Below are 17,528 nucleotides of genomic sequence, written 5' to 3'. Positions count from 1 at the left end.
AGGATTCTGAGCTCATCCCTTTACCGCGGGAACTCGACCTACACTCTCCGAGCACTCTTAGAAACCTCGGATTATTGTCGTCTGCGACAGATTTCTCCACTGAATCAAATAAAAAGTCCTGGATCCCGACCTTTTCTTGAAGTCGCCCACGAAAGGAGGAGGAGTCAACCAATGCGTGGAGGACCTTTCAGCCAGCCGATTTCGCTTTTATTTTGTTTTTTAGGTTTTCACGAATAGTTTCAGTCGCAGAGAACATAGCCGCTAATTACGACCATGAAAAGAAAATTAAGCGTGGACTCTGTTTTGTGTATCAGTCCGCCGATGGCAGAGTGGCAAGCCACCACGCGATTGGCTGAGAGGCACACCACGTGTTGCTTAACTCCTCCCATCCTCGTAGGAGAGTTAAAATAAAGGCGGCAGCCGGGAAGCTTAATTTGATTTAACAGGGAAGTTGTCTGCACAGGACAACAATTCGAAGTTGCTAAGAATGTCTGGAGCATGCAGATAAGAGTTCTCGTGGCAAAAGGATGAGCTCAGAATCCTCTTCAGTGCACCTTTAAGTTAAGAACAACGCAGCGAGCTATGGGAAGAAAAATGATAGGTGTAATGTTAGATGACCGCCCCCCCTTTGTCACTTGGTGGCTGGCTTCTGGCCGAGCTTGCCACACTGAGTGGAGGGCATCTCCGAGACTGAAACCACCACCCCCACATGCTCTTAAGGGTGTCTGGAAGCACATGCAACAAGTATGCATCAGTGACAGTGCGCCCTTGGGAACAGAGCGCTGTCACCATCGTAATCGCTATAGGGAGGAGGGAAGAGCTTCCTTGGCCGCCGGCGCTGCTGCACGATGCTTCCTCGTGTAAACGCAGTTTCCGTCCATTTGTGTCTTCTTAAGCTGGGCACGCAGTGTAGGCCTTGGCAGCTTGTCACACTGATGTGCGCCGATAACGTCACATCACGTGCTCATTTTTTGACAGGAGCTCCGGCAGGTGTGGCATGCTCGGCAAACTTGGCAGAGCGCCAAGACACTGTGTGCCCTGAACAGAAAAGTCTGCGGCAGTGGCTACATGCATGGGGGAATACGTGGGAAATGTGGGTGTGTTCTTTTGGCATTTTTTTTGCCAGTCTAGATATAACAATTGGTTGTAACGATCGGATTTTTCGATTTTGTCAATATTTTTATAAGTCGATTGCACAGTACAAGGAAACAGAATATCACACAAGAATAGGAACACCAGCAAACATCTGTTTGACACATAAAAAAAAACTTAACACATAAAAACATGTGTTGCCTGCTTCTCAACAGGTGTGTATACATTTTGAAACGATGTGATATTCTTAAAAATCTAGGGAGGCCACGCTCCGTGAAGCAGGCCTTCCGTGGGAGCCAAGAGGTGGCTGCACTGACGCTCACGAACGCCCCTCATTGGTCTCTCCGCTGGCGTAATGTTGGTGTCCTTTTGGCATTTTTTTGCCAGTCCAGATATAACAATTGGTTGTAACGATCGGATTTTTCGATTTTCTTAAATAAGTGGATTGCACAGTACAAGGAAACAGACTAGCACATTAGAGGAGTAGAAACACCAGCAAACATCTGTCAAATATGCACCCTATTCACGAGTATGCCTGTAGCTCCAGAGACCCTTCAGATACGTCAGACGAAAAAAACTTGAAACATAAAGGAATCTGCTGCCCGCTTCTCAACAGGTGATTTAACATTTTGAAACGATGCGATATTTTTAAAAATCTAGGGAGGCCTCTGCTCAAATCAAGACAATACCTGCAGCCACTTATCAGTATTTCACAACATTCTATACTCTAGAACAAGAACCAATATTTAAAAACCTAACTTATACATACATTCACATGTACCAACCATTTTTTAATAGTTCATGAATACACTTAAAGGATGGAGAACGGTTGTCACACAACTGCAGCAAGGTCATGGAGGAGTTGTGGCACTTTTGTGCTCTCTCTCTTTGTGGCCTTTTAAGTGGTGCTTTTCTTTATAACGCATAGGGCAGAGGTCGCACTGAAAAAGTCTTTCACCAATGTGCGCTCTCATATGTCTCGCTCGGGTTGAGTACTGTGCAAAGGCCATGGGGCACATCGAGCACACGTATGGCTTCTCCTGCGTGTGGGTACGTATGTGATCGACAAGCACACTTCTATGCGCAAAACGTTTTTCACAGTAATCGCACTTGTAAGGCCGGTCACCTGTGTGGGTGCGGATGTGCGTAATCAAATTGGTCTGCTGTGTGAAACTGCTGTTACAAAAAGTGCATTGGTAAGGACGGTCACCTGTGTGTGTACGAAGGTGTGCTACTAGTGTTCCCTTTTGTGCAAAGTCACAGGTACAGTAGTCACAATGGTATGGACGTTCACCAGAATGGGTGCGAAAATGTCCCAATAGCTTGCTTCTTGAAAGGAAACTTTTGCCGCAGGAGCTACAATCGTGTCGAAGCTTGCTGCCGAGGTCATGTCCCTGACCACGTGAATTTCCTCCAGGAGGTCCACCATGCTCGTACGCGCTTCCCAAGCCTGCAACTGAAAGGCGGAGTATTTTTAGTAAGGCACCGGATCTTAATTATCAGACATCACCTCACCTGCACCTTAAACATGTAGTGCCAAATTCATTAGGCTGACTCAAGAACTGTTTTGGAACAAAACTGCACTTTCTTGGGGCTCAGGTCTCGTGCTCTCATGAGCATTATGCGATAGTACCAAAAAGCAAGCAGCATTAAAGGAACCTTTCGGAAATATTTTCATCCCACAGCTCTGCAACAAAACTAAAGAGCACCTAAGGATGTTGGCTCAGGGTTCATTCTACCACCTTGGATTGCAATGAGTGCATGACAGCTGACATATATGAGCACACAGCACTGAAATACATTTTTGAAGAGAATAAGAAAAATTAAATCAGACGGCAACACTTTCTCTTGATGCACCCTGCTTATTGTGCAATTCATCAAATGCCTAAAGGTGGCTTAGAATATCTGAGGGTGGAAACTACAAACCTAAAGCAACAGACAGTGTTATGGTGGTGCCAATGTTATGTACATGATCAACTATAAACATCAGTTGCTGATGCTGAACCACAACAAAACAGACTACTCAGTACAACCAAATGCAATAAAATGCACAGAAGGAACATGCTTCGGTTCCCACTAGTTTGCAAAACAAAAGTGGATTCTAGGAAAATGTACAGTTACTACTTTTATGGGCGAGGTTTATCATTAATGCCAAACTAAAGCACAATAGGAAAAAAAGGCAAAGAATTAAGCTGGAAGGCAGTAAAACCACCACAATATAACAAGAAAAGACATTTGCAGAAACTGCAGCCCCTGCAGCACAAGAAACAAGCTCAAAGATGATACACAAAAGGTACAGACCGCCAAATGGCTACTTATTCCTCTGCATGCGTCTTTCTACTAAAGCCTTTTGCATTTGGTGAATAAACATGGAGAACCACTGTGCTGTGCCAAATGATCATAAATATTGCTGTACACTCATGCCGTTTTCTGCATACTCAGACACAATATTGCACACAGCATTGTTCACAAAGCTCATCATTCAAGTGTAAGAAATGGCGTAAGGGGACACGGCCTCATGCAGCACACAGTGTGCACGGACATTAGGCATCGAGATCATTGTTTCCACTACTCTACAGCATCAGTAATAAGTTATTGGGGATCAGAATGCTGGGAGAAGTTATCTTGATTCTTCCAGTGACAGCTTGTGTTATTTGGCTTGCCAATGATGACCTGCAAAATGAAAGAGGAAAGCAGTTAAGCGCTACAAAAAAAAAAAGACAATAGAAGCAGTGGTACTAATATCTTCAGAAATTCAACAACCATAATTTAGCAGCCTTGAATGGATTTGAAGGGCAGATTAGTTAGCTACAATGAAAGTGGTACTAAGGGACCTAACAGGGTGGTAGCGGTGACCGAAATGCATTTGGTAGCAGAGAGGAATGGTTCCTTTGTACAACAGGAGTATATTTGAATTAATGCCTAGCGAGACTTTACAGCATAAACAGCTAGTCTGTGCTATTTCAGAATGTAAGGACTACTGACCATAAAAAGATTGATGGCAGAACACATGTAGCACACACCATTTCAACCACTTCCTTCTTGAAAGCATGATACTATGCAACGTTGATTCGCAGCAGTTTTTCTACCCTATAAAACAGCAGCGCATGCAGAGTAATTAACTTATGCAGACGTGAATACCAGAATCAGACCACACATTAGATTTCAAATGTGTGTGCGTCAGTGCGTTTTAACTTCCTTAACACTGTACTTTGAGTCTCAATAAAATGCCAGTTTCACACATAAACATGACTCACAACCAAACTAGCCCATTTCTGCAAAGTTTGAGTGCAACAGAGTTTATGACTAAGCTGCAAGAACCATTTACACACTCTCCCAACAAGGAAAAAATGAACGGTCAGCATGTCTGAGACACCTAGATGCTCTGGAGCTCCTGCAAACAAGAAAAAAGCAATCAATCAGTACCATGCTTTCCTTACGCTGTTATGCTTAGTGGCATAACAGCTGACACAAAAATGCAGTTGCGTTCAGCCTATCGCATCAGTTCACAGCCAAGTAACGGCTTCAGAAGGGCATTAAGAAGCACTTAGTTTTTGTTAAAGCCACAGACTAAGTTGACGAAAGTGCATGTATGCAGATAAAGTAGACAGCACAGGAGCATGGCAGTATTTCTCAACTCAAAGTAATGGCCACTTACTCCATGACATTAACTCAAGGCTGCTATACCGAAAAGATGCATGGCCCCACAGTTAGTTTCCCCAGCGGTAAAGATACAAACACACCGCAAAGTCTCAATGCTAATGTGAGTCAAACTGCAGAGGCATGATGTATGACAAAATTGTGAACTGACAAAACACAAGAGAAAATTTTCTACCAGCAAGTGCAATACACATACACATAAATGATCCATCATGATGCCACACAGCAACAGACATAAAACTGCAGATGACAATAACTTGAACTTCTGAGTTGGTTTTTAAAACTGCAATTGTGTAAGCTGCAACAAGTGAAAGGCTTGCTGTAACCGGTAAAAGGCTAAACATCTGAGAGCAGTGGCCAGCACAGCAAGTGCTATGGATGTGAAAGCTGACATGAATGTGCAGTCTTGCATTGACAACAGTGAGAAGTAGTGAGTACACATGTTGAAATGCCACCAAAGTTTGGCAACACTACAATCCTGATTATTAAACAGTGAAACTGCGTTAACAGGATTATAGAATTTTCAGAAAACGTTACAAACATGAACAGTGACACACAAAAAATGCCGATTTTTTAGAAAGTGAGAAGGAAAGAAATGGAAGAATAGCATGGTTATCCCTTTTCTATCTTTCTCAATAAAAATTAAGAGAGCTCCTGAATCGGACACACAAACCATGCCACACCAGATTCCGGCTACGGTTCTGTGCCTACTTGCACTCCCCACTAATGCCACTAGAGCACCCACATGCAAAGGGCATTACAAAAACAGCTTGCAGGCTAATCCTTTATGCTGCAGGGTACCTTCTTGTTGCACTCCTTTTCACGGAGCTCCCACAGAAGCCCATGCATTCTTGGAGGCTATCATCTCATATGTGTGCCTAAAATCCTATAGTACACCGCTAGCTGTACAAGAAGTGTTGACGACATTTGGCACCTCGTGCAGTAGCAACTGTGCACCAGATGAGCACAGGTGCAGAGAAGGGGCAGACTGACCTTTACACAGGTGGTGCTATGTACCCTAATGGATGGACAAACAGGCACAGCACTTCAGACGTCAAGAGACTAGACAAAAGGTAACCATACAAAGCATTTTATGCATTATAAAATGCAACAGCTCTCTTGGCATCATATGCGAATTCATTCACCAGAGCCAAATAACATTTTCCCACAAAACTAACTTGCTATAAGAACAGTAAGGCACTGTTTTTTCTTTCTATATGTATGTACCAGGCACACATGCAGAATTTAAACATTGTTCGTAAAAGTAATGATGTACCAATGGCAATGCAAAGTTGAAATTAACCCCACAAGCACTGCCCCAGTGGAACAAGAAGCAGTGTCAGCCATATGTCACAATTTATATTTCAGCCATGCATGTGCGAGAATCAGCTGGCTAATGTGTCCCGTGGACAGAAAATATTTAAACAGCACCTGTGTGCCCTTGTATGATAAATATGCATAGATATTTTTAACAAGGGGCTTGTCGACACAAGAGGAAGGTGGCCAACTCAACCACTGACACAGGTCAGCTGGCAATGCTTGTCAAATTTAACACTGCTAAAAAGCATCCGAGCTATGTGGAAAAGCGTGTTCTAATTCACTTTATCGGATTTCAGTCTTTTTTCGTTTTATAGGATTTCAAATATTTCCGCTAGCACACCTTCAAAAGTGGCACTGACATGGGTTTTCACCCGTGTACTAGCATGTGACAACAGGTGTAAAGGTGAGCCAACAGGCTGCTCCGTTCCATGGAAATAAGTCTCAATAGCATGGACGGTCGTCACTGCGGATGTGTTGTCAGCTGGCTTCTCATGTTCAAGATTCAGCTGCACTGGTCCAGCTGCTTTCCTGCATTAACCTGGAAATTCTCACAGAGGTATTCTGTCACTGCAACGTGAGACAACGAAGCCTGTCTTAAAATAAAGAACCATTTCCCTTATGCATTGTTTTTTTTTCTGTTTGAACAAATTATTTTTTGTATCCATCAATTTGTGTCTGGTTCTGACATTTGCTTGGAATGCACTTGTGTTTTCTATTTTGTACCTTTAGTTCCAAGTTTGTGTCAGTTACCTTCGTTTTTGCACATCTCCTCTCCAATGTACAAGTGCACCTTCATTATCAACATTTTCAATGAAACGAGCTGCCGCAGTGGCTCAGTGGTTATGGTGCTCTGCTGCTGGCCCGAAAGATGCGGGTTCCATCCCGGCCACGGCGGTCGAATTTAGATGGAGGCAATATCCCAGAGGCCCGTGCAATGCGGGGTGGTTGAAATTTCCGGAGCCCTTCACTGCAGCTTTCCTCACAGCCCGAGTCACTTTGGGGTGTTAAACCCCCGTAAACTAAAATATTTTCAACGAAACGTGGAGCTCCTCCTTATCACTGCTAACTTTGCTCAGCAGCCACAAGTGAGTAAACGCAGAACCATGACGCCATGTTTAACGTCTCAATTTTGAAACAAAAGCGATAATTTTCGTCAATGATGGTATGCAGCTTATGGCAGCAACTCAGCTAACAAAGAGCTCAGCAGCAATGAGAGAAGTGGGTAGACATAGTGGCCAAGTCAAAGGTTAAATATTGCCACTGATGAGCAACACCACCAGCATGAGACAACAGTATGACAATGTCACAAGTCTGCTCCGAACAGAACTCTTTCTCAAGGACAACGGATCAGTAGAAAGTTGCAACTTGCGCAACAATACGCGGTCATTGGTTGCACTTCCACTGTCAAGTAAGCTCTCCCGTGTCCATTATCAAACACACATAAACAAAACAGAGAATTGTTACCACGAAACAACTGCAGAAGAAATTGTCTCACAAGCCTACTCACAACTGCATGCTAATTTATGATAAATTGGTTTGGTTTAAGGGGCTCAACATCCCAAAGTGAGTACGGCTATGAGGGACGTCAGAGTGGAGGGCTCCGGATAACTTCAACCACATCAGGTTTTTCAACGTGCGCTCACATCGCACAGTACATGGTCCTCTAGCATTTCACCTCCACTGAAATGCGACCGCCACTCCAGAGATCGAACCAGAGTCTTTTGGGACAGCAGCCCACCGACACAATCACTCGGCCACCTCGGTTAATTTAGGATAAATGTTCATCTGAAGAGTAGCCGAAAAGTTCTACGCAAATCTGTACAGTAGCCAATGTAATCATAGCGTTAATGAGAGAAACAGTAGCGCAGAGCAATGTGTCATCCTGCCAGTAACGAAAGAGCAAGAAATCCTTAGGAGCAATGCAAAGGGGAAAAGCAGCTGGGGAGGATCAGGTAACAGCAGATCTGTTGAAGGATCGAGGGGAGATCGTTCTAGAAAAACTAGCCACCCTGTATATGCAATACCTTATGACCTCAACCGTACCAGAAGCTTGGAAGAATGCCAACATTATCTTAATTCACAAGAATGGAGACGCCAAGGACATGAAAAATTATAGACCGATCAGCTTACTATCTGTTACTTACAAGGTATTTACTAAGGTAATCGCAAATAGAGTCAGGGCAACCTTAGACTCGTAAAGGATATTCCACAATAGATCATATTCACACTATCAATCAGGCGATAGAAAAATGCGCAGAATATAACCAACCTCTATATATAGCCTTCATTGATTACGAGAAAGCATTCGATTCAGTGGAATCCTCAGCAGTCATACAGGCATTGTGTAATCAGAGTGTAGAAGAGCCTTATGTCAAAATACTGGAAAATATATATAGCAAATGCACAGCTACCATAGTCCTCCATAAAGTCAGCAATAAAATTCCAATGAGAAAAGGCGTCAGGCAAGAAGACATGATCTCGCCAATGCTATTCACCGCCTCTTTACAGGAGGTATTCAGAGGCCTGAATTGGGAACAGTTGGTAATAAGAGTAAATGGAGAATACCTAAATAATCTGCGATTCGCTGATGACATTGCCTTGCTGAGTCACTCACGGGGTGAACTGCAAATCATGATCAATGAGTTAGACAGAGCAGAATGCTGGGTCTCAAATTAACATGCAGAAAACCAAAGTGATGTTCAACAGTCTAGCAAGGCAACAGCAGTTCACAATCGGCAGTGAGTGCCTGGAAGTGGTAAAGTACTTAGGGCAGGTAGTGACAGCTGATTCGGATCATGATAGGGAAATAACTAGAAGGATAAGAATGGGGTGGAGCGCATATGGCAGGTTCTCTCAGATCATGAATGGCAGTTTACCAACTTCCCTGAAGAGAAAAGTGTACAACAGCTGCATCTTACCGGTACTCACCTATGGGGCAGAAACGTGGAGGCTAACGAAAACAGATCAGCTGAAGTTAAGGACAACGCAGCGAGCCATGGAAAGAAAAATGATAGGTGTAACGTTAAGAGACCGGAAGCAGGCAGAGTGGGTGAGGGAACAAGCACGGGTTAATGATATCTTAGTCGAAATCAAGAGGAAGAAATGGGCTTGGGCAGCGCATGTAATGTGAATACAAGATAACCGCTGGTCCTTAAGGGTAACAGAGTGGATTCCAAGAAAAGGCAAGCGTAGCAGAGGGCGGCAGGAGGTTAAATGGGCGGATGAGATAAAGTTTGCAGGCAAAGGGTGGATGATGCTGCAAAAGACAGGGTTAATTGGAGAGACATGAGAGAGGCCTTTGCCCTGCAGTGGGTGTAAAAAGGCTGATGATGATGATGAAACGTTCATTGCTGAATTCACCCTTTTCCCCTTTTTATAGTTTTATAGGCCCTTTCAGATTAAATAAAATAAACACAAATGAAAGCGAGACGGAGCTCAGGCCAGCAAAGCTTTGCTGGGCTCAATGCATATTGAAGACAAACAAAGAAGCTAAGCGTGAAAAAATAATAAAAAATAAAGAAACAAAAATAAACAAAACAAGAGTCAAGCACAGAGTCACACGGGTATTGATTGATAAGCAACAGCTCAAAACATGTATGGAATGCTAGTGCTTGTTCTGTGCATGTCTCCCTTATGTCTAAGTCTTTTGTGCTGTTGCTTAACAATGTATTACCAACTCGCCCATCTAGCTATTCTGCAGGCTAATCGGAATGTCTACAGGACATTTCAGCCACCACGCCACACCTTTTGGTAGACTTAGAAGCATCAAGTGAGAATGGATAATCTTTCTGTTTGCACATGCCAGAAAAGAATATTCAGTCTCTTCGATTTGTGACAGCACGGTGGCCTGAACAATGGTCACAGTGCCTTGTTGCTAAGCTCCAGAGATGTGGAACTACCTCCAGGCCCTATATGGAACATCATTCCAACACTGGGAACTATTCCTGAGATGGCAAAAGGAAACAAAAAACACTGACCGACCTTCAAAACTAAAACAAGAAGGATCAAGTCTTGCAAATCTCCAGCAAAGAATGTTTGTCATCGAGGACACCAAAGGACTATAACAGACATTTAAAAAACCCTAAAAAAAAAACAGCAACAAAGGGGGTGATTTATAAAACAGATGCAATTGAAGAGTCAAGGATGCAAATCAGGATTCAAAGTCGCTTGAAGTTAACAACAGAAGTCAAGGATGTTTCAAAGTAAACAACGCTGAATCAGACTCGGTTCAACCTAATTCAAAGTAGCAAGAGCACAAAATACAGGACATGGGCAGAATACAGTGGCACTTTGCAGCAAATGGCAATGCCCCTAACATTCGATAAACGACTTGAGATGATAAACAGGGTCATAAGGTAGGACCAATAGCATCTAAACATGGAAGCTCAGAAGTTCCTGATAACCAGCGACAATAAAGACTCCCAGAATTGCAATACTCGACTCAGAAAGTGAAGTCGAGAAACTCTGCTCAAATGTAACTGCAATCTTATCCACAGTAAGTTGTAGTTGGCACAAAACTTGGAAATAATTTTCCTTCTTGTCTGCAAGGAAAGAGGATCACAGTACGATAGGGCAGCCGTACCAGTTAAAACCAACAGACTGCAGGCAGTACACCAAACCATTTCTAGTTCCGAGGCCTGCCTATCAAGGCATATTTCTCGCCACCCAACATGCACCTCATTCGGCCATCTATGATATGAAAGGGCACCTCTCTGGTGTATGCATCGGTCACCACCCTCATTTTTGTCAGCTCCAAGGCCGCGCATGAGGCAGCTCCAAGCACAGCACTTCTGGATATGCATCTATGCGACCTCTGGCTCTTCCAAAGACTCGCTTAAAGAGCAAGAGATTTCTGACAACTAAGCAAGTCAAACACAAGGTATATGATGGCACCCCAAAAGAGCAGCACGCTTTGAAAAATGGAAGGAAGGCTGGATAGTGGGTGTGAGGTGGCATCGCCCTGTGTGGTATACCTTTGATAAATGAAAGAAAGTTTGCATACCTGATATATACGACACCTATTTGCTGTATTGTCAGCTCAAATGTGTCCATTTGCGAGATTGCACAGCGAACAAAAGTACTAGAGAGTACCAGATCACTCTCTTCTAGAGTTTCACCAGTCCTCACATCAAACTTGACTCTATTACACTCTTTATAGTAAAATGTGTGGCATGGAATTGAACGCGGCAACAAACACCAGTACCTGGCCCGTAAATAAAGACCCGCTAGTATCTACATAAAGTACAGTCAATATTGCACTTGGCAGCTATACTTGAAGATAGCTGCCGCCTCACATAAATGCCATCTGTGACAAATCTACAGGAAGATGTCTTATCTCCAGAAAACGGCTCTGTAAGGCAGCATCTGGAGTTGGATTAAATGCCAATAAAACTCTTGTTTGTCCTTAGAGTAAACAGATATAGTTCGGGCCTCATATCAGAAAACCTTCCCAGCCAAAAATTTACCCAGTGCTATCCCTGAATCTGGCATACCCATTACAAGACATAAGAGCCAATTCTAGCCAAACAGAATCTGAAGGCACCATGCAGTGATGCAAACTCATGTCATAATCGTAAAAAAAAAACCCTGCACCCCCTTTTCATCATGTACCTGTTAAATGGGTTGATTGTTTGTGCCCTTCATGTGCGTTCAGCGAGCAGCACCTCTACTTGTGCTTTCGTCTCGCAGCTATAAGCACAAATCACATTTAAGCCACTACAAAAACTCGTATTGCAGCTAAAACAATGAATAAATCCAAAGTGAAAATGTAATAAAGCATGAAAATGTAATTAAGAAATGTTTGAAAGAAAAACCTGACACATGGCTCTTTCACGTTTGCTTTCTCCCTTGCTCCCTGTTCTTTAGCTTTGCACATTCATGCAACGAAAGCCCAACATGCCCAAAAATCACAGCGCAGCAAACCGAATAAAGTAAGACAAATGTGCCAGACAAGCAACCAATGCAAGCATTTGAAGGAACTCAAGTGTGGTGCTATACTGCACACAAACTCTTTGCTGGTGCCATTATTTGATTACAAGGTAAATACTGGGCCCCTGCATTAAACACTGCACAAAGCACACTTCTTGCACAAAATCTAAATGGTGGGCATCCACCTGACAGCCATAGCGTGGCTATGGCTGTCAACAGGATGCTCACCATTTCTACACGGCACACTGGTTTGCCTACAGGGATCACTACAAGTGCTAGAAAAGGAAAATACAGTAATAACCAGCCAGGTTGTACCTGAGTCTCGCTGCACTAAGTAGTTTTATGGCCATGGCCAGCTTTTCTCCTCATTGCTGATCAAAAAAGCAACATGGACGCCATTTTGCAAATGGTAATTTTCAGGGATATACGCAAATCAGCTTCGAAATTCACAGACACTCCATGCCATTTGTGCAAACCATAGACATTTGGCATGCTCAACACACAAGAAATGTGCTTAGCACACCTATTAGGAGTGTGCCAAGCACACCCCTGCATCAAGGCATCATGTGAAAATGTTGCCCCCCAATCAAGCCACAAGAGGCTGCCTCATACTGAGTACGTGTTTGGTCCTGCTTTCTCCACGTTCTCATGCAGAATCCAGAGAACGGCAGCGCTTTTAATCGCCCAGCCTTAAGGCCTTGCAAAGACAAACCCACTGCTGCCCACTTACAAATTTTGTCTAAACTATGTCAACAGTCTTATTTATTGCAGTCCTTGAAAGTGAACAGGTCCCATGTGCACTCTTGAATCTTGTAGGATGACCTAATCTTAACTCAAGGCACAATGAGACCACTCTCTTCCTCTGCAAGTACAAGCACTGGCACAGGGACTACACCGCAGCATGCCAAAGTGTTCACTCCTGCTGCAGGTAGAGAAGGTACTCCTTCTGCAACGACTGGGGAATCTCTGTCTGGTGGATGGCCTCCGGAGACACAATGCACCGACGAATCTCTTGGAAACATTTCTCCTTCAGTGAGTACACTGCATCAAAAAAGGGCAACTCTGCACTCAAAAAGTTTTTCAATGACCAAGTATGCAGTGCAGAACATGGAGAAACAGATGGGATAGTCTCACAAATAATTTTTGTCTCAGACTTAAAACTACTTAAGTGCACACCCCTTTCAGCCATGTTATTACTGTAAGGAGAGGGAAGTGCAAAACTGCAGAGGCCCTCCACATTAAGAAACGCATGCATGGGCACTCAGCGAGGACTAGGATAGGTTTCTTGTGCCTGATGCAATTGCCTATTCTTAGCAAAAAAAAAAAAAAACCACTGATCTTGCTTCACTACAAGTCATACAGCCAGTGGCTGCCTACTCTCCTTTTTTTAAGAGCGTTCCCTACCAGTTCCCTTTCATCTGAACAACCTTTCTCCCGACATGCATCGTCATCGTCATCAGCTGGACTACGGCCACTGCAGGGCAAAGGCATCTGCCACGTTTCTTCAATTAACCCTGTCCTTTTCCAGCTGCAGCCACCGTGTCCCCGCAAACTTCTTAATCACATCTGCCCACCTAACTTTCTGCCGACCCCTGCTACGCTTGCCTTCTGTTGGAATCCACTCAGTTACCCTTAAGAACCAGCGCTTACCTTGCCTTTGCAATTACATAGCCTGCCCAAGCCCATTTCTTCCTCTTGATATTTCGACTTGAATGTCATTAACCCGCATTTGTTCCCTCACCCACTGTGCCCACTTTTGGTCTCTTCACGTTACACCTATCATCGTTCTTTCCATGGCTCACTGTGTTGTCCTCAACCTAAGAAGAACCCTTTTCTTTAGCCTTCACATTTCTGTGAGTACCGGTAAGAAACAGCTGTTGCATACAATCTCAAATCCACATAAATATTCAAACAACAAAGACTCCATTTTTGAAACTTCATTTAGAGACCCATGGCACCTTTTAACCTATTTCGAAACCAAAAAAGATACAGGAAGGGGGCAGTTTCCCCAGATATCCCATTAACAAATTTTGACGAAAAAGTGTGCAAATTATACCTGCAATAACTAAGTCAAGGATCCCCAAGTGCAAGTTTCAATAAAATTCACAATACTCTTGAACAGCCACACCACTAAGCCAATACAAATGCACCATCATGTACCTCATACAAACGGAACAGAAAAATTGCAAATTTCAGGGTTTAACCTCTCGGGCGCCAAATGGGATATGAGGGATGCCATTGTGGAGTGCTCCGGATTAATTTAAACCACCTGGAATTCCTTAACATGCACGGGCATCATACAGCACGAGCATTTTTGTATTTTGCCTCCATTGAAGTACAGATGCTGTGGCCAGGACCGAACCCATGACCTGGGATCACCAACCAAATGCCAAACACACAGAGCCACCACAGTGGGTGGAAGAACTAAACAAGTGAAAACAATAAAACCTCAGGAGGCTTTCTTTCTTTCACTCATGTCATGGCGAAAACGACGAGAAACTTGCACGGACAGTGCACATGCCCAAAAACAGATTTTCCCAAGTTAGATGTAACTCTTGCCAGCAAATGATATGCACCCAAGAGGACACCCCTGAACTTGCAATGTAGTCCAAGCGTGCATTACTGCAAGTCAAGATCATCAGCACTCTGGCTTAGCGCAACAATCCTGCTAATCGGGACAGCATACAAGAACGCTTTGGGTCTACGACCCTACACCACAGACGACAAGCTGGAAGCCCTAAACGTTCATAACACCTTCGAAGATATACAGACACCCATCCTACTATCTCAGAGAGAGCGCCTTGTCAGAACAGAGACAGGCAGGGACATATTAACAAAAGTAGGCTACCTTGCAGACCTACAGCTTATTCAATCCAGAGTGAATCTATCGCCAGAACACAGGGTGCGGGTACATGTAGCCCCAATACCAAAGAATATGCCATCCACACAGGGGAAGGCAGAAGAAAAGCCCAGATAGACTATATCCACCGAAAAGGGGTACGGAGCGCTAAGGCAGTCTACGTAGACTCAGCTATGCACCCAAACAAGTCAAGGGCTACACCAGTGGCGGCCATAGTAAACGTTAATCTCCTAGAAATCATGAGCATGACACTCACGGAATGCACAGTCACCGAAGCAGAAGCCGCAGCGATTGCACTAGCCATTCAGCACGGGGATTCCACAAACCGAGAACTACACATAATCACCGACTCACTGGTGGGATGTCGGCTCCTCTTAGAAGGACGAATACATAAGAGGCTGCATAAACTAACAAACTGTAGCACCTCCTCTGACCCATCGCTCAACCAACAAATCACCTGGATACCAGCGCACTCAGGACTCGAGGGCAACGACGTCGTGGAGAGCATAGCTCGAGGATCTGCAAACCGATCAGGCTACACACACACACACACGACGCCCAACTAGACATGACACCAATACCTACGGCCTATAACACCAGATTACAACAGTTTCGATCAATGCGTCAACTCCAGCCCCACCACACAAGTAGCTGAAAGCATAGGGGGCTAGGGACTGGAGGCAGCTCGAAACCAACGCCGTCCCAAATTTTCATAAATACAGCATAATATTCCCTGAACACTACAATGACGCATGCCCGTGTTGCGACGAGACACCCACAGCATACCACGTCATGTGGAGCTGCATTGGCAAAAAACCAGACAACCTACAAACACACTATGCACGAAGGAGCAGTGGGAGGCCTCTCTGTCCAGCTCTGACCCGACGATCCAGCGCAAACTGAGGTCTCTTTGATTTGGCTGCACTCGCTGCACTAGATCCGTGGAGTTCTGCGCCGATGCCGCCAGCATGCAGAGTCAGTTAAAGTGCAGCTTGGCAGTGGCTGCTTCCAAAACAAACGAATGGTCGAGTGCAGGCCTGATTGTCTGCTAGCCTTGGCGTCGCTACCAAATTAGAGCCAACCGCGTGCCGCCACAATCCCGAACCATGTTAAGAATTTTTCAAGCAGGAAATCCCAAGGAGTGTCGCCATGAACCAACCCCAAGAAATTTAATTAATATTCGTTTCATATAAAAAAGGAAGGTGCTGCACGTATACATGCAGACGATTTACGAATATGCGCTGAAATGCTGCCCATGAGGCTCGACCTGACCGCTTAGGTTTACAATTATGACGCCATGAACAGTTCCTCACCTCTTCCGTTCAAGGGAGAACTGAGCGAACTGTCATTGTTCCATTTAGAGACTACAGTCATATCTTGTTCACTTCTTCGACCTACACATGGGCGCCGCCATATTGCTGCACTAGAGCTACAATTCCACTCGGGAGAGTGCAAGCCAGCCTAGAACTCATGCTGCACTATTCTGACACTTTTGCATAACGAAGACGAAAGTGCAGCAGGTGCACGCTCCACTGGCAAAACGAATGCGAAAGTGCTGCACTCCTTGAACCGGCGCAGAAAGTGCAGCCAAATCGAAGAGACCTCTGGTGTCCCAGGCAAGAGAAACAGCCATTACCACTGGAGTCCTGACATAAGGACACCACCCGGTGCACAAAAATCTCAATAAATGTTTCTTCTACTACTACTACTACTACCATCCATGGTAATGGGACACTCGCTTGTTTTATTCCATGAGCTGAATCACATTCAGTGCTTTTTACATGCAATCATATTCTTCATTCAGTCAGTTATTTGCCCCTTTCCACATGACATCAAGTGTGGTGTTAATGCGGTTTCTGGTGGCATTAAATGCAACTGAAGCTATCTGCCTAGCTCAGTTTCGTCATGTTCGCCACAGTCAACCCTACAAAATTACCTGCACTGTCACCCCGACACATCTGCCAGTTGTTCATTCTGCCACTCAAACCTGTCCGAGAGACCCTCCAAAGCATGGAGGCCAAGAGGTCCGTACCAGGAGGGGTGATGGGCACCACCAAGCGTCTAAACTGAAGTCGGCCATCGGGGCCAAAGCCTGAAGGCACAGGTGGTTAGAACACTTCCTTGTGATGCACTACCAGGCGGTCACGAGTCGCGAAAGATCCACAGGTGGTTCACAAATGTCCACATGCATAGCCTGGAACGAGCAACAATACACATCACCATCTATGGTGACCAACTGCTCCAAGCAGTGCCAGCAGCAACAGTATGCATCAGAACTAAAACTAGGTAGCAGTGAAAATAATCACCTACACAAAAGGCCTGGCTGACTGGAATTTTCCACTCAAGCTGCAGTCTTGCAGCCAAGTTAATCTCTTACATATTATCTCAACATCACCAACTAAGATGACAGCAAAAAGGAGCTCGTAGCAGTTTCAAGCACAGACAGAAAAAAGCACGCGATTTCACATGCATGAAAACTATCTGCCAGAGAAAATTTTCATGCTATCTGTCACAGTGATCCTTTTTCTTTATTACTGACCATCAACCTCTAACACTGTTCTAACATGTGCCAAACAGGCTAGTGTTCCTCCTTGGGTACAGGTCTTGCACATATGCAAGAAGCAGCCATATAAGCAACATGCAAACAACTAATTCAATACTGCTCTTT

The 17,528-nt window shown here is 44.4% G+C and overlaps 1 protein-coding gene across 12 annotated transcripts in view; it reads right to left on the bottom strand.

The window, feature by feature from the left end:
* Positions 1-1,284: 1,284 nt before the first annotated feature.
* Positions 1,285-17,528, bottom strand: part of LOC144115980 (uncharacterized) — a 39,506-nt gene continuing 23,262 nt past the window's right edge. For 10 of the 12 annotated variants that reach the window (XR_013311640.1, XR_013311641.1, XR_013311639.1 and 7 more), the window contains one exon: positions 1,285-2,548. Coding sequence is in view for 8 of the 12 variants with exons in the window: in XM_077650626.1 (XP_077506752.1) it covers positions 2,327-2,548 (222 nt within the window). In the remaining 4 variants the exon portion in view is untranslated. Of the gene's footprint in view, positions 2,549-12,733; positions 13,042-16,892; positions 17,055-17,528 lie in introns of those variants that run through there. The other 2 variants (XM_077650632.1, XM_077650631.1) reach the window with 2 other exon arrangements.

Source organism: Amblyomma americanum, chromosome 1 (genome assembly GCF_052857255.1).
Source record: "Amblyomma americanum isolate KBUSLIRL-KWMA chromosome 1, ASM5285725v1, whole genome shotgun sequence".
NCBI lineage: Eukaryota > Metazoa > Arthropoda > Arachnida > Ixodida > Ixodidae > Amblyomma > Amblyomma americanum.
Note: the sequence above shows the minus strand (reverse complement) of the source record. Positions and strands in the feature narration are given on the sequence as shown.